The 21,562-nt window shown below is 44.5% G+C and overlaps 1 protein-coding gene and 1 long non-coding RNA gene across 2 annotated transcripts in view; one reads left to right on the forward strand and one right to left on the reverse strand.

The window, feature by feature from the left end:
* The window catches only part of LOC144158513 (uncharacterized), a 114,782-nt gene that overhangs the window by 66,996 nt on the left and 26,224 nt on the right, over positions 1 to 21,562 (reverse strand). The gene's annotated exons all lie outside the window — the stretch shown is intronic.
* Positions 436 to 21,075, forward strand: LOC144158039 (uncharacterized). Its single transcript, XM_077688716.1, has 4 exons — positions 436 to 486; positions 1,053 to 1,146; positions 4,133 to 4,234; positions 20,886 to 21,075. The coding sequence occupies exons 2-4, from the start codon at positions 1,088 to 1,090 to the stop codon at positions 21,073 to 21,075; spliced, it is 351 nt and encodes a 116-aa protein (XP_077544842.1). The 5' UTR covers positions 436 to 486; positions 1,053 to 1,087.

A 21,562-nucleotide genomic window follows, 5' to 3' on the forward strand; every position in this document is an offset into this window, starting at 1 on the left:
TGCGAGCAAAAGCCCTAGCAACATACTAGTAATTCGCAGACGTTTTGCGCACACATCTTTTCTGTCCTCGTATATCGTGGCTTTCATGTCAAACTATCACTTTGTTTATGAAGAGGATTCGTGCGTAGTGGGCTGTCATGCTGAGATAGAAAGCTCACAAAAGCAAGGTTACCCAGGAAATCCTGTCAAAAATATTGCTCTAGCCACGATAATTGCCTGCTCCTCTTTTAATAAAATTGTCCTTTCAGATGTTCCAAAACGGAAAACACCGCTGGGAGCTGATAAAAATAGAAATACTGTCAGGCGAATGTTCTTACAGGCTAATTGGGCCTTAACAGCAAAAGAGAAGCGTCAAATCACGTGATACTGATTTGGTGGTAGGATTGGTAGAATTTGCTTTAAAAAGGCTCTTGGAAGTCTCTGATCTACAGTAGAGAAGCTTCCGCAATTCAGCGTAGCTATTTGTGTGGGCAACACAACACTCTGGTAAGTGTTCTGAAAACTTTCTTTCTGAGGCTGTGAGGCATGACGAAGAATTAGGGTCAGTTCTTTTGGACTTTGTCATTTATGCCAACAAAAATTTCTTGAGTAATCAGGCTGTAAACATAACGTTATGAAATGTTTTTATGTATTTGCGGAATATGAACTACTTCAATGAATCAACCTAAAATTTTTTTGCAATAATTAAAAGAGTTTTCGAGTTTAACTTTCTTTCTAATTGGCCACGACCTGCACATTTGTTTTCGTCTACCGACGACATGAAATAAGCACGTCACTACTACCACGGCTAGAGCTAACCGCATGCTTGACTATATCTAAGGAAATTTCTCTAAAACTTCTGTATCCATTAAACGTGTTTTGTATACGTCACTAATTCGTACCAAACTCGAATACGCTGCTTGTGTTTGGGAACCTTTTTTCTAAATCGCTCATCGACACCCTTTGAGCAGTGCAAAACCGGGCAGCCGATTTCATTCTTGTAACTACGACCAGTTTTCCAGCGTAACGCTCATTAAAAACTCCTCATCACTTCTGCCCCTTTTATTGTGCAGAAAAAGTTCGCGCATGGGCCGTTTTCTTCAAATAGATGAGCCTAATACTTCACCATTATGCAGCGCTGGCTCTGTGTCCGTTCCAGATGAACCGGTGAGTTTGATGCGTAGAACAGGGTAAACAGTTTATTCTGGTTGTGTGCCAACCAATCACGGAAATTGCCTGGTACGTGGTGGGGGGAGGGGATCGGATAAATCGGAGTGAACGAAAAGAAGCTCCCCTGGCATTCCAGCCACCAAGCCTATCCGAACAATTCGCATCAAAATACGAAAAAAAAGACATCGAACAAAGTGGTCCAAACACAATGGTGCATTGCAGGTCTGTTTGACGATCGCGTGGTTTTGCCTTCACATCAGGTAAGCATAGTTAGGTTACTGAAATAACTTGCATTTTACATACTTTTATCTTACGGAACCAGGCGTGAGGGGGGGTGTGAAAAGGTATGTGCTTCGTATATACTGTAAAACTCAAACCGGAGAACTTGTGGAAAACATGTCTACTTTTTCGGGAATCATTAAGTTTCTCGTTACACCGGCCTGAGTATAACGAATGCTTGTAGTATTCACACGTGTGTCACCACCGTGAATCTTTTGCGAACTTTGCGCTGAGTTCAAAAACTGGTGGTGCTTGCCATTAATAGATTATTGGAGGCACATGGAGGTATTTGCGAATGTGGGTGAACTTTTGGCTTAGAAGAAAGCACAAAACGTTCGTCCCGGTCGTATTCTTGAATGGGAAAAGCTGACTGAAGCTTTACTGTGTCGGAGCCAATCTTTCATTCTTGTCTATGTAAAAAGAGAAAGGTTTAATGGGCCGCCGCAAGCCCGGGTAATTTGGTCACCACAAGAAGGAGGTAAAAAATGAACGTACCATGTACCAGGCTAAGTGGCCGAAGTAAAGGTACACGCCTAGCGTATGTGCGAGCGTACGGTTGACACGTTTAGGCAGGTCATTGTTGTACATTATAGGCACTCGTGTTCCCCTAACAACAAACTGTGATCCGTAAGAAAACGTTAGTGGGAATTATACCAGAATTTAAGGAACAATTGTGTAGTGCAAATTACTGTCTATAAGAAAAACTGAATGACATTCTGAAGTAGAGATACTTGGAGGCAGCTTTGTTTTTGCACAACGTGTGACCCCAAAAAATGCTCTATGCTGTGAAATCGCCTGGATTTAGCCACCGTGCACAGTGGAATTTGAATTGATCGCGAACACCGAAAACGTTTCGGCCGCAGAGCAGGTGGAATCTAGGACAGGGGACGGTAGCGAAATTTTGGTGTTTGCAAGTTTGTTTTGGGTGCGGTGTAGCTTAGGACCGCACAATTTCTGTCGGTGTCCATGCGCACAGCATTTGCCATCTCAAAAAATCACACAGGAAGGGGCCCTATTCGAGCCTGTGTCTGGTAGACCAGAGAGAGTTAGCGTCAGCTGTCTTACTCATTCGGCTTCGACCGTGAGTTAGCACCCGAGAGTCAAACGGCGAACTACGTCACCAGTAACGGTGCGGAGTACTCTAGGAGCACCAAATGTCTTCCCGCGCCCATCCTTGTGCACACCACTGTCAGAAAAAATCAACCAAAATTATACTTGAGGCGTGAGTTACACTTTTATTTAAGGAATAATCAAGGTGCAACTCACGGCTCAAATCGAATGATGGTCGTGGTGCAAATTCGATGTCACTAGTGACGCAACTTGCGGTCATTTCGACACCGCGTACTCCGCACCCTCGCCATCATCCATTGACTGGAGATGTTGCGAAAGTTGTCGCTCTGCCTTTTCTCAAAAAATATAAAAACAAAGTAAACCACAACACTCGCTCCAGTGAGTCCATCATAATGTCGCAGCCAAGTAAAATAAAAATGGGCTAGTGCCGCAACAAATATTTCAAAAAAGGCGAAGTTTAAGTGAAATACACCCGTTCTTATTGCTTTGTTCCCAAAATATTCCAGTGCCGCACATAACATACATCAGTTATTATGCAACCAAACGCGCGCAGGAAGAAATCAAGCAAACAGCAGTGAGCAAGCTCTAATTCTGCCCTTCCGGTGCCTAAAAGAAGTACCAGGAGGGCAATTGTGCCACTGCACTGACAGGCCACACAAGCCTCATGTTTAATGAAACATTAAAAATTTGCACAAAACCGGTGACAGCAATACGGGACACGATCGTAAAATCTTGAGCACCGGAATGCCTGCAGTAGGTTTGCCATTCAATTGTCAATGGAATATTACAGACCTGTTCAGGAACAACCAGCAGTTACCACGCTCAATCACGCCGCGGATTGCCCTGCTGTTAAAGGATGTTACACAGCGAAAAGAATCAAGTCCTCTCTTAAAAAATGTTGAAGTTGAGATGGTATGTATTGAGCGTTATTCTGTTTTGGTGACGTTATCCTGAAACAGTAACTACATTAGGAGGCGAGAAAGTCAACAATATCTGCAAAAATTCAGTTTCTTTATAAAAATGATTGAGAATCAACGACGAATAAATGCGCCTGCAATTTGGTGGAACAAACAAGACTGACAGAGCAAAAATTCTATAAATGCCTGGCTGTAGCGCCCAGAGGTTGAGCCACCCAGGAGTCTTTTAGTGACAAGAACCAAAAAAGCTATGATGGCACGGGATAAAGGTGCTGTGACCGACTGCACAGGTATTTAGAACCGACGACATATTTGGCAAAAGGGGCTGCAAAAAAATCAAGAGAATAAGCAGTTCTAAGCAGAAAGGAACAGTTTTGTTACATAAAAAAAACAGATAAACAAACATAAATCAAATAAACTTTTAAAGAGTCATCTCGCGTTTTGGATCTGGCTTTAAGGCGAACGAATTCCGATATAATGTACCGGCATAATTACTCAACGGGGCAGTTTATTTGGCTTGTGCGCAAAAAATGTCCAAAATTGCCTGTTAAATTGTTAGCGGAGGAGGTTTGGTGAGACCGGTGTGATAACTTTACCAAAAGGCGGGTACGCACCCTGGGTTTCTATAATGTACTTTGTATAAAGCGTATGTGACGCTGGCAGATAAATTCTTCATTGGCTATGGTCTAGATTTACCCCGTGTTTCGCGCTTTCAGGATCGCACATAGTTGGAATATTACTCTTAGCATGAACGTCGGAGACTCTGTACACGTGTACAGAGTTACGATCACTGGCCGTGCAGCAAGAAATCTCAATGTGTAAGTATTTCAAGTCCATCGCATTGATCGGAGAGCATGAAAAGCTGTAATTACACTACTCTCTCAGAGTTTTGCACAAACAAAATGTTCAGTAATTAATAAAGGCTGTTGATTTGGCAGACTCATGCAGTTTTTTTCGAAAGCTCAATGTTCGAAAGGCTAAGCTTTGTTCAGAATCATGTAATCTTTTGCATTGGAGATTCCACGCCGAATTTCATTCCTTGGAAATGCAGTTCTCAATATTTCAACCAGTGTAAAATTTTGGAAGCCAATATTTCATTTAAGTAAATATGAACAGCACTGTTTGAAGATTACTTATGACTCAAGGGCTGTATACCAAGCAAGTTTGATACCTTTGCAGAGTTTGGATTTTCCGGAGTATCCATCAGGCAAAATAACAATTCAAGAGCCCATCAATGGGGTGGGGTGTCTTCTGGGAGAAATGTCGTGTTTCCGTATTAGGAGACAGCATTTTTTGGGACAGATACTTTCGAAGTAACAAATTCTTGTCCCTTTATTCCTCTGTACTGCATGCGCAGGTATTTTGCGATGCAAAAAACAAGGAGTGTAGTGTTGTGCAAAAAAGCAACCCTCCCAAAAGATGTCTCTGGTTCTAAACACTTGCGTCAAACTCTCCATATGATAAAAAAACTGTGGTGTGATTGATCAGGGGAACATATTTTGTTTGCTTTGAAAGGTTTGCCATTACTTGGATAAAAGATTGTCACGTATGCTCTAAAAGCTTTTATTGAACAAAGTTTACAAGTGGATTTGTGTAACAGTATACTATTTTTACTGTGAAAGCGAAACCAGCAAATATCTCATTGTTCAGAAAGTTTTGTTCCCTCCGACGCCTAATTGTTTCGCTTATTTGAAAGTAGAGGATTTTTTGTAGGCCAAAATAGGTGTGACCAACTTTTTGAGGTACGTTCAATTTTCAAATTGCTTTCTACGTTTTCGAATTCCTGAGGGGTAGGCCTATACTTGCCATTAGAGCAGAAAACATTCGTATCACTCATCTCTGCGACAAAAAACGTCCGGACATACTGCATTCCACATAAATGGTTGTCACTCCTTATCTCACGTCAGCCACCATTGCTTGCTAAAATTAGATTGCTTGCCGGCGCTGTTTGCTGATCTGTATTATCGTTATAGAAGTATGCAGCTCCTCTGCTGTTGTTGCACAAAGAGTGACTACGCGACAGTGTGTATCCTTGAACGGCAACACTCCTCATCTCTTTTAGGCATGTAGAATGTGAAAGTTAGGTCGTCTACCATGAAAGCAAAAACGAAATCAATTTTGAACAAGGTCAAAAAGCCCCAGCAAAACTAAATATATATGTACCTTTAGCTCCTATATTTCATCAATTAAACTGCTTTTGCAGCCCTGAAGCATAAACATTTGCTTTTTTCTCGATCTTGAGACGTAACAAAAAATTTCTCGACATACATTCGGTGTGGACGAATGAAACCTTTATTGTCAGTAAGCGAACGTCATTGTCACCAATGAGCATGTTTACTTGTGCTCTTTATACAATGATAAACGTTCGCACACTCGTCAAATTATCCGGTTCATTCCACAGACCATCCGCATCCTCCTCACTCAAACGTTCTTCTATCCATCTTTTGCCTTCAGTGAGGCCTGCGAGATTCCGCCCTATCCATGCGCATTAAATATAGGCCTAATAACAATGGAGTCACCTTCAGCGAAAGCTGACTACGAAATGCTCTGCAACTTTCAAAGAGATTGTATCATAAACGCGTAGTTACTAGAAGTTGCAGAAAATCACGAGGCAAAAGGTAATGATTGATCGTACGATGCAGTTTGATGCATTATTTGAGAAGGGAACTGCCACTGAAGTGTTCGTCCTTCGGCCCCTAAAAATTTTAGGACCTTGCCTTTCGCTGTAAGACACCCTGTTAAAAGTATTTCCTTGACATTACTTTAAAATCTCAAACAGATGATAAATGATAATATAAAATAATTCCTTGATAAAAACCGTCCAACCTGCATAGTTTCATGTAGTTTTGCTAATACATAAATATTTTGTTCTACTTCGGACTGGCCCTATATAGCTTTTAGGACAATTTCTATTAAAGATGCATTTGTCATGGCAGGTTAAAGGATGCGGACGCGTTAACAACTAAAACCGCCCTTTTTAGCGGAAATTGATGTCGCTACTTGTCATGCAGTCTCTTTTTTTCGTCTGTTCTTTCTGAGAAAATGGGCGAACACGCCAAAAATATCCAAAAACATAGCCTCCGGTGCGTTATGCAGTGGATCTGTAGTGCCTGTTGCAGGCCTCTTGCCTTATCGCGGAAATAGATCCTCCAGCGATGTTTCATCAGTATGGTCAATCAGGTTACAATGATGTGCAAACTAACCAGGATACAATGACCCACCCTTTCATTTTTAGACAAGTTACGGTTGTGCTTGTCGACTTACAAGGTGTGAAGGGTTCCTTCTCGTCAAAAGAAACCATGGTTCTCTCAAGGCGCAACACAAAGCTAACAAAAGTCAATACCGCATCAACCGATATCGACTCAGCGGTTGGGCGGGTTCTTAAACTTTTTCCAACTAGTGCTCATCATCCTTGGAGCCCACGTAAAGGCCTAAGAATCGCTGCAACGGTGAACATTAAATGCTACGTTCAAACATTCAAATATCTTTTTCTTCTTTCACCCATCGTTTTTATGGTTTCTTTTTCTTCCACCTCTACGCATGCTAGCCAGACTTGTTTATATGCGCTGGTTCTGCAATAAACCACTTTGTGAGCGTTACTGCTTGTCCTGCTCACACATGGGCATCTGTTTATAACTGTGGTTGTTTCCTGTGCGACTATGAACTAACCCGCCCAAACCTTTTACCTTTCAAAAAAACGAATTACCTGGGCAAATCAACTGTAGCCCTTACAAAAATTAATGTGTGGTCGAGTCAATAAGCAGCCTATGTCCAGAAGGGAGTAGCCGGTGTACGTCCTGTGTGTATCTGTGTTGAAATTTTGTCACAGACTATCATCGTCCTTCAAATGTCCTTCGTGGTTCGTTCCTGTAGGTGTCTGCTCTATCTCCCAAAGAACCAAAAACAAACATTCATTGTGTGTCCCCTTTACCTCCCGAAGACAATAGCCCACGTTGTTATGAGGCGCGCTTCCTGAAATGTAATTGAGCCACCAAATATGAGCGTCGTCCTAGCAGCCTTCTTGTTTTCGTCGTCAATGTTTAACGCAGGCTTCCACCTTCGAGTGCATTCGCCTGCTGTCAAATAGCACCTTCCTACAGCCAGGTGCCCATGGTTAATCCTAGGCTGCTATACAGTCACTGGATGGTGCTGCTGGTGCTTCTGTAAGAGCAAGCTGATAAAAATAACATGAAGCACAAACAGTTCTTGCAAGCATCAGGATACTAGTCAGGTTGGCCGCATAAGTGCCACGGCCGGGTGCCACACCAGGCGTCTTCACGTCATCTTCATCCTTTACGGGATTGGCTCGACCATGAACACACTAAAACCTGTATTGACAAACATATTGATCGGCATAAAGGGGCTTACATGCACATGTTTCTTGACGATTAGCTTGTTAGTAGCTTAAACTAAGGAGGTTGATGCCGTACAGAACTGAACCAGGTAACCTGAAAGAAATGGTGCAGGGATGATTTCAAGAATTACCAGCCAAGCAAAAAGTCACCTGAAAAAAAAACCGGCGCTGCTTCTTCATCAAACAGGTTTCCTAGGAGTAGCCTACTCTCTAAACTATCAGTAGAATGGCGTATTTGTGTAGTTTACTGAAGTTGTAGCCATACGGCATATTATACGTCGGAGGCTGTGCGTCGTCGTGTTGGTACTTCAATTATACCCCGCTAGACTGCTCCGTAGAAATACTACCTATGGAACCTATACAATAAATTGATTGCTGAGATGATTGGCATCCAATACGAAATTCTGTAAAGAGGCAACTTGACAAGGAATAAAATATTGTTCAGATTCAAGGCCTTCCTATGAGGGGAATTCATACAGGCTCTGGAGAACATTAGACCGCTGAGAATATTGCAGAGGCACTGTGGTAACAAGGCAATACCGAGAGAGAGAAGGAAACAAAAAAGCACGAACATGGCAACACAAGGCATTTATCTGTTACCACTGCTGTGGCCGGTGTTTACGTGTTTTATGATACGTATAAAGGCCGCAGGTTTATAACACGTGCGTTTGGAAAATAGTGCTAGTATTTTCAACTATTTTGTCCCTACTTCTCTTGCGTAACAAAAATAAAACGGTAGGAATTCAGAAAACGCACAACGCTATGAACTGCCCAACCTCTAGGTCGTGTCCTGACTTTTTATTTTTTAGTATTGGAAAACGAGGTCGACCATAACACGGGTAAAGAGACAAGGCTTACGGTCCACCCCCACCCCCATCATTGAATTCTGTTATTATAGCTAAATGCAAATATACGTTCATTTTTTGTGTCTTCGATGCACCGAATCCAGTAATCTCTCCCGATGTTCTGCGGCAGCGCCCGGTTCATGTCGAAAGAATGCGGCAGCTTCGAAGCATCGACGCGTGCGCGTTCAAATTTGGGGACCACGATCCCTTGACTTGCTTCTTGCGTTTCTTTGAGGGACCAAATGGAAGCGCCCTTGTTTAGAGTTTGGTACTCCTCGTTGAAATTGGGGAATAAAATGTTGGATTAACTTTCCTTAACGTGCATAATTACTCTTGTGACGGCGACACCACGGCTGAGAAGCAACCTTTGGTCACTCTCTATGATAGCGTCGATGTCAGGAGCAGCAACATCATAGTAGACGGCGATCATCAAACTTGCGCGGGGTGGCAGGGTGACGTGATCGTCGGTGATCCTTGTGGCATCACGGTGATTGGGATTCGGTTGCGGCGTAGTGGACTGATCGGAGGAAAAAGTTATTGACTTTGTCTGCAGATCAATTATTGCGCCCTTGTTCATCAGAAAGTCCATTCGGAAAAATACGTCGCGGGAGCAGTTAGGCAAAATGACGACGTCAGCAGGTTACACGGGGCCGCCTATGGTGATGCGTGAAGTGCACGTTCCATTTGGCGTTACGATATGACATCCTGCTGTGCTTATATGCGGATCGTCCCATCTTGTCGTAACGTTCTTCCGCTTAGAGACTAATGACTCGCTCATTACCGAGTAGTCAGCTCCCGGGTTGATAAGGGTGACTACGTCAAAGCCGTAAACGGACAACTGGACGTTGGACGCCGCCTTCCTCGAGTTCCACGTGCGTCGGGGCGTCAAATCTAGGCTTGTGCATGTTGACGGTCAGGCACTGTGCGTCGTCGTTGTCGTTGCCTTCTCAGCAGCCGTCTCGGTCATGTTCGGTGCGCCCCGAGCCGCGTAGCTGTCACCATGTTCGGGTGTCTCGTCAGGAATCTGTCGGTACGTCGGGATGAGGGCTTGTCGTTCGTCATGGTCTTCGGCACGCCCTTGCGTCGTTGGAGGGTTTTCATTTTTCCGCCGCTGTGAAACTTCACCTCCAGAGGTTGCTGCCTTTAGTTTCCCCCGCGTGGGCTGGAGGACCTTCCACGTGAGAACTCACCATTGCTACGGCGGTTCGGCGGCTGGTATGAGTGGGCCGACGGCTAACGGTTGAAAAGGGGTGGTATACGGCTGGTGTTGGACAGGTATTCTTCGATCTCCCATGGGCGCTGGCCGGTTCGGGGGCGGGGTGCATCGACGGAGAACCCTTGCAAGCCGAGCCTCTTGTAGGGGCAGCGACGGTAGCTGTGGTGGGCCTCTACGGAGTGGTAGCACAGCGGACGATTGTCGGACGTTCGCCACACGTCGGTTTTCTTGGAGCGAAGGGTCTCACCGCAGGTGGTCGCTCCAGCGACAGGGGACGACGGTACGGACCCTCGTGACCATAGGGCGCACGTGGGTGAGGGCGACGAACAGCAGCCGGGTAGGTCATTGCTTGCGGCTCGCCAGGTGCTACTGGTGTCGTTGAAGTTCCCAGCGCTTGCTTCACTTCTTCTCTCATGACATCGGAAAGGGAAGCGACCTGTGGTTGCGGCGGCTTTGGGAGCAGTTTCCACAGCTCCTCTCTTACTATTTTGCGGATAGTCTTGTGTAGGCTATCTGCGGGAATGAGCGAGCTGTCGATGCGAGTCGCATTGGCCGTGCCAACGAAGTTCCTATCATACTGCTTAGCACGAATATCGAGGGCTTTCTGACAGGTGCTGGCTTCGGTCACAAACTCGGCGACGGTTTTGGCGGGTTTCGGACAAGTCCAGCAAACAGTTCCTCCTTTACACCCCGCATTAGGAAGCGCAACTTCTTTTCTTCCGTCATTTCAGGGTCCGCGTGGCGAAATAGCTCCTTTATGTCCTCAACGAACATCACCACTCCTTCGTTGGGGCGTTGCGTGCGCGTTTACAACAAAAGGGCGGCTCGTTATTTCCGGAAGACGGTAGCGGTTGTTTTGAGGAAGTCGCCCTTAAAGCGAGTCCCGTCGGTTAGAGAGCTTTCACGGTTTTCAAACAACGTTCGGTGCGTAACTTCTAAATAGAAGAAAACCTGGCGGAAAGTTTATTGGGCATCCCGCTTGCTAAAGTTGCGGACGGGTTCCACTGACTCCAACGAGTCCCCAGGGTATTCTCCGGGGGATCCGCAGACCGATGAGGTTCCAGGGGCTGTTTCAGGACTAGGGCAAGAATATAGGCGCTGGTAATGGTGCCTGCGATAATCATGGTGGTTTTCACGTCGTCTTCTTTCTTCACGTTACCTGGAAGCAGTCCAACCTCTGACCTTGCGGTTGGCGACGGAAACGAGTGGGGCTCGCTTGTCGGCTTGGCGAGGCCTTAAAGTGCATCTACCCAGCACCTCTACCACAAGTCATGCAGCCAAAGATGAGGCAATCATCTTGAACGAAAAACACCTTTATTGGAGTGAACTTGTGCTCCCCTAACAACTCGAAAAGTACACAGGTGGCGAAGCAGCAGTAAAAGAGTGACTTGCGTCGGCGAGCGTCGGAGGGTCGAAATAAAGCCGCGGCGTCGGCTCTCCAGGCTTTTATCTTTCGGCGCGAGTGTTTCTCCAACCGTCGATTTACATATAGAACAAAGGAGATTATTCTAAGCTGTTCACATTAGTTCGGAATGCTCTCCCTATCAGAAGAGATAACACATGCGTCATAGAAAGAATGAATGAAACACGCGCTTCCCTTGGTACACAGACAACACAGACCGGCACAGCCAGGCGGTAAAAGCAAAACATAAATAAACAAACCCAAAGCACGATTCGCGTCAATATTTTGTTATAAGCGCCGGGCCATACCTTGCAACATTGTCTTCTTGTTTTAAGCAAAGCACGCATTTTTTTCTAAGCCGCACAGGCAGTGTTGATAGGGAAAGGTTTTTTGCTTTTGCGACCCAATGCTAGCCTTTTTCGTGTTTTTTGAGAATATTCTCTTTTTAATTAAACTGATTGCCAAATAAACAAGGTGGCAATAAATTCACCAACACTCGTCTCCGCCGGTCTTTTTACTGATTGCTCCTTCAACATTTATTGTTTTTAAGTTTATTCCGAAGCACAAGTTTCTCGAATAAATTATATTTCTACAAAACTGCTACATTTTTAGTACCTATGTAACGATATTTCAAACAAAGTCTCATAGACCAACCAAAACCACCCTAACCATTTTCTCTAATTGCTTAGTTCCATTCAACAATTTGGACCATAATTAGCTTCACTGACTAGCTTAGGGCATTCTTGCCCGACTTGCCCTCAAAAGTACGACGGGTAATCAGACTCATCAACTTTAATAAAGACTAAATAAAAAGGCACGCGAAACACCCCTCTCAATGAAAAGCACGTATTGCCTTTAATGTTCCGAAGTATATTGCGTAAACTTTATTCCTGTGTGCCTTGAATTTTTTGCTTTTGTAATCGATAACATGACTGGCAGGGGAGTCTATAAAGCTAGTTCATATGTAATTTGCGGCGAAATGGAATCCTCCACGCGCTTCTTGTGGCTACCCTACCAACTACCTATTTGACGAAGTTGTAACATTTATTTCATTTTGTAAGAACATCGCCCTGAAGAAACATTGATTGATTGTAGGTTTTAACACGCCATAATTTTTGCTCATCTGCGCATTGTTCTTTTTTGTTTGTATATCACTGTGAAGGAACCACAAGGGTGCCCCGATGGTTTTAAATACGTTTTCATGTTATCTCAGGAGTCACAATCGCGATTTGCACGCACTTCATAGCCGTAATAAACTCTTTGTTAACTTACAGATTGTGCAGAACAGACAGAAAAGAAGTCACCCAGATTCTTTAGTCGTGCTCGCCATACAACTTTCGTGTAACGTACCTGGCACTGCCAAAATTGGTTCAAGTAGTACAGGGGCTAAAAATGCGATGTCACAGCACATTGAAATACTGGCTCTGACAAGACGCATAATTTTTTCCATAGGTGGAAGAAATGTTCAGCTTCAGTTGCTCCAGTCTTAAAAATAAGGGCATGCATGACAAATCACTACAAGATTTTCAGTAAAAAGTGCTGTGGGACTAGTTGGTGCAGTAGAAATTATGAAAATTGCACTAAATGGACAAACAGAAGAAGGAAGACCCACAATGCGCATTGTCTGCCTTCCTTCCTTTGTTTGTCCGTTTATCGCAATTTTCTTAATTCATAAAAGTGTCAGTCATTCTTGAAGGCAGCAGAAACAACTTCACATGAGTTACCCGGCATTATATTAAAAAAAACTATGCCAGTTAAAGATCGATAAATTTGGTACAAAAGTGTGGCCCTATATTTCGTCGGCGCCACCACATTCTCAGAGCCAGAGGGTGCGAGAGGTAGCAACAGCTATAAAAATCTCTTGCAGGCAAATGCCGAACGTTTCAGCGGGCCAATACCACAAACAGGTAGGAAAGTTGCAATTCCAACTGAGAGGAAAGTTCAGACGGAATCACTAACGAGCACACGTGCAAATCTACACCTTGTTTATTCTCTGGAAGAGCATTTACATTACGCACTTTGGGAGAATATTTTACAACAGGGTTGTCCCGAAGAACCACTTCCTATATTTCAATAGGCAGTACTTGTTTGAGAGGCAAAGGAAAGCCTGAGTAACATTTTACAAGAGCCGTAGAAATTGAAATGGAAGGCGGTATTTTTTATTATTGCCCAAAGACACTCATGAACAGCAGGTGCTCCCTGATACTTTTTTCATAGAAATTAAGGGGCCCAGCATTCGGCGATTGACGAATTTACTAACACCAGCTTTCCTGGTTTGAAATGTATGTCTCGAAATGCTGCTGTATCGCTGCCTATACCACTAAATATGGGGACGAAGAGCGCATCACGGGGCTGTCCTCTCACCGCTGCATAGATCTGAGGAGTTCCAGGAGAAGATGCTGCTCTTAAAATATTATAACGATTATTAAAATCAAATAAATAATGTTGAATCTTCATAGAACCTGTTCCGCGAGCCCAACGTACTGGAATACTAACTGGTACCAGAGAGTAATACTTATACGTACTATTACGAATTCATTATGATACTCATAGGCCATGGACAAAATCATCTCACATAGAAGCTTGTTATAGGGGGCCCAGAAAACCAAAACAGTTCCATTTTCGGACTACGCCCTGACGCTACAAATGAGGGATGAGGTATACAGTAGGTGAAGAATGAGCTTTATTGTATAGTACCATGGGGACTTTCAAGCAAGCCGAAAGATACTGGTGCTTGCTTTGTTGTTTTCAGAAGCGAAACACAAATATAAACATATAAATTCAGTGAGAAGTTTAATTATGCAGTTGAGTTTCAATACTGACTTCGGTTCAAGAACAACACGGCTGGCCTAACTCTGGACGCGTTGCTGTTTTTCCTGTATACATTTTTAAAATTTTTCGCCTCAGTCTTGTGGCCTTTAATATTGTAGGCAAGAATATATTTTTAGCGCTGATTTTAAAACATTCCTTTTGCTGTTTGTTGATTGGTCCGACATACATTCAAAAAGAACATTTTGGCAATTGTGACATCATAAGCAATCAAACGAAGTGTGCAGTATCAACTAGATTCTGCGCAGCTAGAATAAAACGGCACCACAATATAAAACAGCTAACGGCTGAGCCCTCGAAAATGTTGGGAATCGCTCAAGTGGCTCCGGTTTGTGTTACTATTCAAAAGCGTCGCAACCGTCTTTATTCTGGGAAAGATTTCCTTGCATTCCCTCACCAAAAAAATAAAATATTGGGGGCGTCTTCACTAATCCATAATTTTTACCCAGAAAGTAGGGGTGAAACCTCAGGCCACATCGCTCGTTGATTGCGGGAAACTTGCAAAAAAAACCTCACATCTATGTCACTCTGCTGAAGCAATAAAGCAAACAATGTCCGAAAATTAGGTACCAATTTTAAAGCAGGATAAGAAGCTACTCAAGGAAATTCATATGCTATGCAGCACAATGCTTCGCTAGTTCATTTGATATCTTGGCTGCGGATTAAAAGCAGCTTCATAGCGCACTGATCGTGATGTGATCTTGTAGGCAAGTTGAATGTTTAGATTGGAAAGATGACACTTCGGTGCTCTTTTAGGCACCCTTTTTGGCGGCAGCCACACGTACGCGCTACCAGGGAAATGCCACAACACACAACAGAGCGGCACAAAGCGATCTCTTGAATGCACTCTCAAAGACACCACGAAACGGAATCTAGTTAGGCGAGCTTGTTGAAGCGAGGTAATATCTCCGTTTTAAACCTTTTTGGTGCCTTTATGATTTCCAGTAAATTTAGTCTCTACAGGATTGCCATACGATTACCGTGTAGAAGTGGTGTTTGCGATAAAACACAGTCAAGTTTAGGATTTTATTTATTCCAATCCACTGAAGGTGCAGCTCTTTTAAGTAGGTCGGTAGGGAGCTTTCACACCATACAGGATATTTGCCCGCATGACGGTTTATTTTCCGGGCTGTGGAACGCAGAAGCCCGCTCCCATCATAAACGGCAGGCAGAAAGTTCCATCGCAGCAGACTGAGTTGAAAATGTGGCACTGAAAGAAATATGGAGTTGTTATTTGAAAGCATTCGCCCGTATAGTGAATGAAACATAAACGACACAATTAGGCTTTAAGTGCACGTCTGCATCCAAGACTCCATTAGGAGACACAAAAGCTAAGGTATCACAATGCGACTCCGGAGGAGTTTCTATTGATATTTAACATATGCAGGTACATCTGCAGTGTTTTCGTGCGGCAAATGTTTGGGCAAGATGTCCGAAATATACACAAAAGTGTGCGAACATACCGCTTTGTGTTTCAATAAAAAGGGGCCTGATTTTTTGTCCTATTGTTTTGGAAATTATGAATCTCTTATTTATTAAAATAAAAACTGGAAACGCCGTCGTTCGTCTTCGCTTCCTTTGAAATTCAGTGTCAAAGTAAAAAATACAATGACTACATAGAAAGCTTGGCGTCCATTGAGGAAATAAAGGCGGCTAACTTTATTTGCACCCCCGCAGTCTTCTATGCCAATCAACCAAGTGCAGGTACCCAGCGTAACTTTACTAGATCTTGATTTTCAAAACTACTTGAAGCTTGACGGCCATCTGACACAAACAAAAAAGCTGTTCCAATCCAGTGCCCCGGTGCCGCTCACTCTCTTTAACAAGGAATCTGCCTTGATAATCCTGTTTTAAAATCCTTCAATGAACAGCATTATAAACAGCTTCTTACCAGTGTTAAGTTATATTTTTAGGTAGGGTGAGAAGCTGAAGCCTATCTGTTGGTTTTCATTGTATTGGCAATACCATTATATTTCTTCATTCTGAAATTACATTAACAATATCGAACCCTTTTTAGAGCCATACATGCAGAAATCAAGCATCCAAAGGTTTCAAAAGCTCTTATATATATAATAATTGTTTGGAAACAAAAAGACTCACAAAGACCGCGAGAAAATAAGGTGTGTTGAAGAAGGGACCAGGAAGAGCCAAGACGCCCACGGCGTACCAGAACTGGGAAGCAGCGTCCTTCCTCTTTCTTTATTCCAGTGCTACTGCGCCGCGCGCACTTCATCGTCCTCTACTTCTATGACATCCTCCCCGGGGCTCTTGGCGAGCTCGAGAGGGTGCAACTTTTGAACAGGACGGGTCAGGAACTGTCCATTCGGGATTCGGACTTTGCAAGCACGAACTATGCCGTCGCGACCGGGATGTGTTTCCGCTATGATTCCTGTCGTCCAAATTCCACGTGGACCCTTTCCTTCGATGAGCACGACGTCTCCGAGTTTAACAGATACGGTCTTTTTTGACTTGACACGATGGAATGATGACAGTTGAAGAACGTAGTCCTTTGTCCATCGCGACCAGAAAAGGTTTAAGAGTTGTTGGCAGGATTCTTTCTGCAGGATTTTGTTCACACAGTTCTGCGCACACAGTTGGTAATGATGTTTAACGTCTGCCGATGATAAAGTGAGCAGGTGTGATGACTTCTGGCTCGTTGATGGAGCTTTCCACGAAAGTGAGAGGACGAGAGTTTACGACTGCTTCTATTTCGCACATGAGTGTGCCCAACTGCTCTTCGGTTACAGATGCCTTGCCCAACGTAACTCGTACGGCTCGCTTTACAGAACCGACCAGTCGTTCCCAGTATCCGCCCCACCAAGGTGCAGCTTCCACGTTAAACTTGCATGTGATGCCACGTTCAGCAGCGAAGTTGCGCATTTCGTGAGAAGAGCAGAGTCTGTACAGGGAAAGCAGCTCTTTGCTTGCGCGCTTGAATGTGAGGCTGTTGTCCGAATAAACTACACTTGGCACGCCTCTTCGAGCTATAAACCTCTGGAAAGCATACATGGATGCTTCTGTGGTCAGACTTGAAACTATTTCCAAGTGTATAGTCCTTAGATGTGGAGGATATACACCTAGCGAATTTCTCCTCTAACCAGTAGGGGCCCGGCAAAGTCAATTCCGATTATATCAAACGGGTTGGACTTCCGAAGTCTCTCTTCTGGAACAGGTGCCGTTGGAGCTGAGGCAGACTTTGCTTTGTATTTTTTACATGTGCTACATGAGTGCAGGACGCTTTTCGCTTGCTGGCGAGCTTTTGGTATCCAAAATCTTTCCCGCAATTCTACTAACACGTCTCTGATTCCGCTGTGTAGTAGTCTTCTGTGAACCGAGTCGATGATTAACTCCGTGAAGTGACATCTTGACGGTAGGATGATAGGGTTCTTCGTGTCTTCGTTTACATTGAAGTATGATAATCTACTTCGCGCTCGCAGCAGTCCTTTGCCATCGATAAACGGGCGAAGCATCGCAATGTCGGAGTTTTTCGGATCTTGCCCTAATTTAATATCCTTCATTTCTTGATGGTAGTGTTTCGCTTCTTCTGCTTTTATCAAACATTGTTCCGCCGTCCTTATTTCGAATGTATAGAGTGGTCCTGTAGGTCACTCGGAACTTCTTACACAAAATCTTCTGGTCCATGCAACCACTCTGAGAAGCTTATACAGACTGCTAAACCTCTCGACAGGTATAACTTGTGCTAATTCATCTTCGTTGCAACCTGTCAGCTCCACATGTGTCAGCTCTGTTGACAAATCGCGGCTTGACACTTGAATGTCATCTGGCCAATCTTCTTCGGGCAACTTAAGCCAGGTCGGTCCCTCCCACCAAAGTGAGCTGCTAATCAATTCGTCAGCCAAACAACCTCGAGTTAGTGAATCCGCGGGGTTGAAAGATCCTGGGCAATGACGCCACTGAGTTGGACGGGACGTTCCATGTATTTCCGCCACTCTGTTTGTGACGAACGATTCCCACTTCTTGCCGCCGGTTTTTGATCTCACCGTTGTCGTTTGTGCTTATTCCCATAGTCTCCAAGTCCCAAAACTGTCGGGCACTGTCGTCTTGGCGACAATCTTGCTCCGGCCAGCTGATGTTACTGTGCAAGACGCATACCATGCAGTTAGACGGCGCGGATTGGTTTGCGGTGTCTGTGGCACCTTGAAACGTCCAGCCGAAAATTGTGTTCATGGCCACAAGGCTAGAGTTAGTATGGCGCGTAACTTCAGCTGTCAAAAGCAGCCACATTTGATCTGCTCCGATTAGAAGTCCAATACTGTCGTCTCCAGTCCTCCAACCAAATTTGTCTGAATCACCGATATTTTTTCCGGTTTCTTCGAATTTCTTCACGAAAGGAACATCAGCCAAGTATGATTGAATATCCTGGCATATTTCGGGAATTTCAACCACGTTCAGAGTGCATTCTGAATGATCAAACTGGCTTTGTAGTTTTAGCCGGACAATACGATATTCGCGAGTTTTCTTTCGGCGAGTGTTTCCAAACGTGTTGATGGCGAGAGAGACTTCCCCTACAACAGGAAGCTTCAGTTTTCGGGAGATGTCCTCACGTAAAAAACTCCTTTGGCTGCCACCGTCGATGACCACGCGAAGGAAGCATCGTCGCTCCTGGGAGACAGCCCATGCCCGAAAAGTCTGAAGCAGTACGGTCTTGCTATGCTTGACGTTTGTGCCCGAGTCCGAAGCCGCATAGTACGCTTTCGCCGAGTCAGGTCTAGGTGGTTGACTCCCGGTTGTCGACTGCAAGCATAGCGATGAAGCATGCCTCCGTTGACATTTGGAGCATGAAATCCGTCGTTGGCAGTCCTTTGAGCGGTGTCCCTTAGCCGTGCATCTGAAGCAGCGGGCTTCTCTTGCAAGAATCTCTCTTTTCTCATGGTCCGGCATCTTGGACCTACACTGCTCCGTTTCATGAGTGGTACTGCGGCAAAAACAGCAATAGGTTCGTTTTGTCGGCGAATTTTCAGCGTTTTGAAATACCGCCACTGTTGAAGGATGTGGTCGGCGAAATCCACCTTTATTTTGTTCCACGTTTCCATCAAATCTCTTTTATTTTACATCAAACATCGTCTGGCATTTCTCTCTACTTTCCACTTCCACTTGAATGAAAGATATCAGGTCTTGTAACCTTTTGTCAGCTACCGTCGCGTATTCGTCTTGTGTTGTGTCGGAAGAGAGGTCGGTGTTCGCTCGACGCCGATGGTACTCGATCACGATGTCCGGTGGAAGGCTCCGGACCAAAACATCGGTAAGCATCGATGCGTACGATGTAGTAGGCACCTTCAAGGCTTTTAATCCCCGGACATGACTTTGCAGGGTGTCGTAAAGTCTTCGCAGTCCGGCAACATCAGAAGACGACTTTAGAGCTGGCAGGCATCGCAGGCGGTAGAGATGTTCTTGCTCGATGCGGAAAGGTTCGCCGAACCTTGAGCGAAGCATGTCTATGGCATCTTTGTAGCATGCTTCTGTCGTCTGAAGGTTAGCAATGGCTCACGCAGCCTCTCCCGATAAATACTTTCTTAAGTAATGAAACTTGCCCGTTGTCGTTAATGAAGGATTTTTGTCAATAGTCACTTCGAACTGTTCCCAAAAAGGAAGCCATTTACTTATTTCTCCTCGAAAGGTCGTAATGTCAAGTTTCGGTAATCGTGGTCCACCTGACCGAACGGCAGACTGAAGGTCATCTCGAGAAGCTGAATCCTCGACGCCAACATTGTGCGTGATCGCTGCGGGACGTTGATTCTTGAGAGCCTCTATCACAGTCCTTAAACTTGGCAATGTGCCGATGGCTTCGTCTTCGTACTGCACGATAGTCTAAAGCTCGGTCTCAAGTATCTCGACGGGAATTAATGGGTCAAGCTCGGCGTTAATTGCTCGCAGTTCAGCGTCGCACGCTGTCAACCGTTCAAGCAAGTTCTGAAGGCTCACCAAGTGAGGAGTTGAAGATTGTAGCGCTGCGTTCACTTCGTTGATCAGTTTCGTTTGCTGGGCCCGCCGGGTCGTTCGTTTGGGCTTCAATCGGTCCATGGTCGTTCCCTCTTCTCCCGGCGGTTCGTCGCAAGCTCGGAGAACGTCGAGCAACGGGTTTTCGGCACCAAGATGTGTTGAAGAAGGGACCAGGAAGAGCCAAGACGCCCACGGCATACCAGAACTGGGAAGCAGCGTCCTTCCTCTTTCTTTATTCCAGTGCTACTGCGCCGCGCGCACTTCATCATCCTCTACTTCTATGACATACGGTAAGTAGACACAGAGACACATGATTAAAACCTTAAAAAAAGTGTACTGACGTTTTCGGAAGAGGACTTCCTTTCTCTGTTAAAAGGAAGTCCACTCCTTGAAACGTCACTAAACTCTGATTCTGTTACGGTTTTAGTCGTGCGTCTCCGTCTTTTGTTTCTTGCATATATGTATATACATGGAACATATACATATATATATATATGTGTGTGTGTCTATGTGTGTGTGTGCGTGTGCGTGTGCGTGTGTGCGTGCGTGCGGCCGCCTATCAAATTAGGGAAAAGTTGGACCATTCCATTAACTATCGAAGTGTACTTCTTCGGTCTCCACAAGTGAAGTTGCCTTGTTCAGATGGCTTAAGGCAAGCATTTTTGCAAAACTGTTAGCAGGTAACTACTTTGTTATTGATGTCTAGGTGTTTCCCATTTCCTCACTCATTTTCACGCACACTTCGCTGTTTTTTTTGTTCCTTAGTATACATATAGCCTTGCCTGTATTCCATCGCGTGTGCGTATGGCTGAGTGCATGTGCCTGTACAAGCTACAATTAACATTTGTGCTTGCCCTTTCAGGCATGTGCGTTTTATTTCTTACCACTGCTCCGGCACCTTCACAGCTAGCATATGCCCTAGCAGCCAGGAGGGCCAGGAAAAGAAGAGTCATCGCCACGTGGCATCTGAAAATCTGTGGAAATTTAAATTACACACGCCAAATTTAGGAGAACTATTCGTAAATGTTAACGTAAACCGTGTATTGCTGTGAAAAGCACGAAATAAAAATTCCGACCCAATGTGTACACCAAAACTCTGACGCGATCTGGCGTAGTTATATTTCCACATCCGGAAATAGCTTGTTACGCTTGCGTTACCCGAGATGTGGGGCATGCTCAAAGTAATTATATTAAACAATTTAGGTACTTATTTGGTGTAGTTGTAGAGGTATTGAGCCAGGCTTCAAGTGTTCAGCTTCCACATTTACGCTACCACCCCAAACTAAGGCAAAAACAAGATGATTTCCACGAACATTCTCATCTTTTTTGTCTTTTTGTATGTTTTAACAGATTACAATCCGCATTGTAGAGCTCATTCCAATCAAGGATTGCTCCACAAAAATATCAGCAGAGATTTTCCACAGGAACTCGGCACAATCTATTGTATTTTTGTACCCTCCAGAATCTCTGACGCCTGAGGGAAATTCACGAAGAGCCTTGCCACGAATTTTAATGTTTTTTTTCCTCTCACAATAAGAA

Source organism: Haemaphysalis longicornis, unplaced genomic scaffold (genome assembly GCF_048455015.1).
Source record: "Haemaphysalis longicornis isolate Haplotype H1 unplaced genomic scaffold, Haemaphysalis longicornis Haplotype H1 scaffold_10, whole genome shotgun sequence".
NCBI classification, from domain to species: domain Eukaryota; kingdom Metazoa; phylum Arthropoda; class Arachnida; order Ixodida; family Ixodidae; genus Haemaphysalis; species Haemaphysalis longicornis.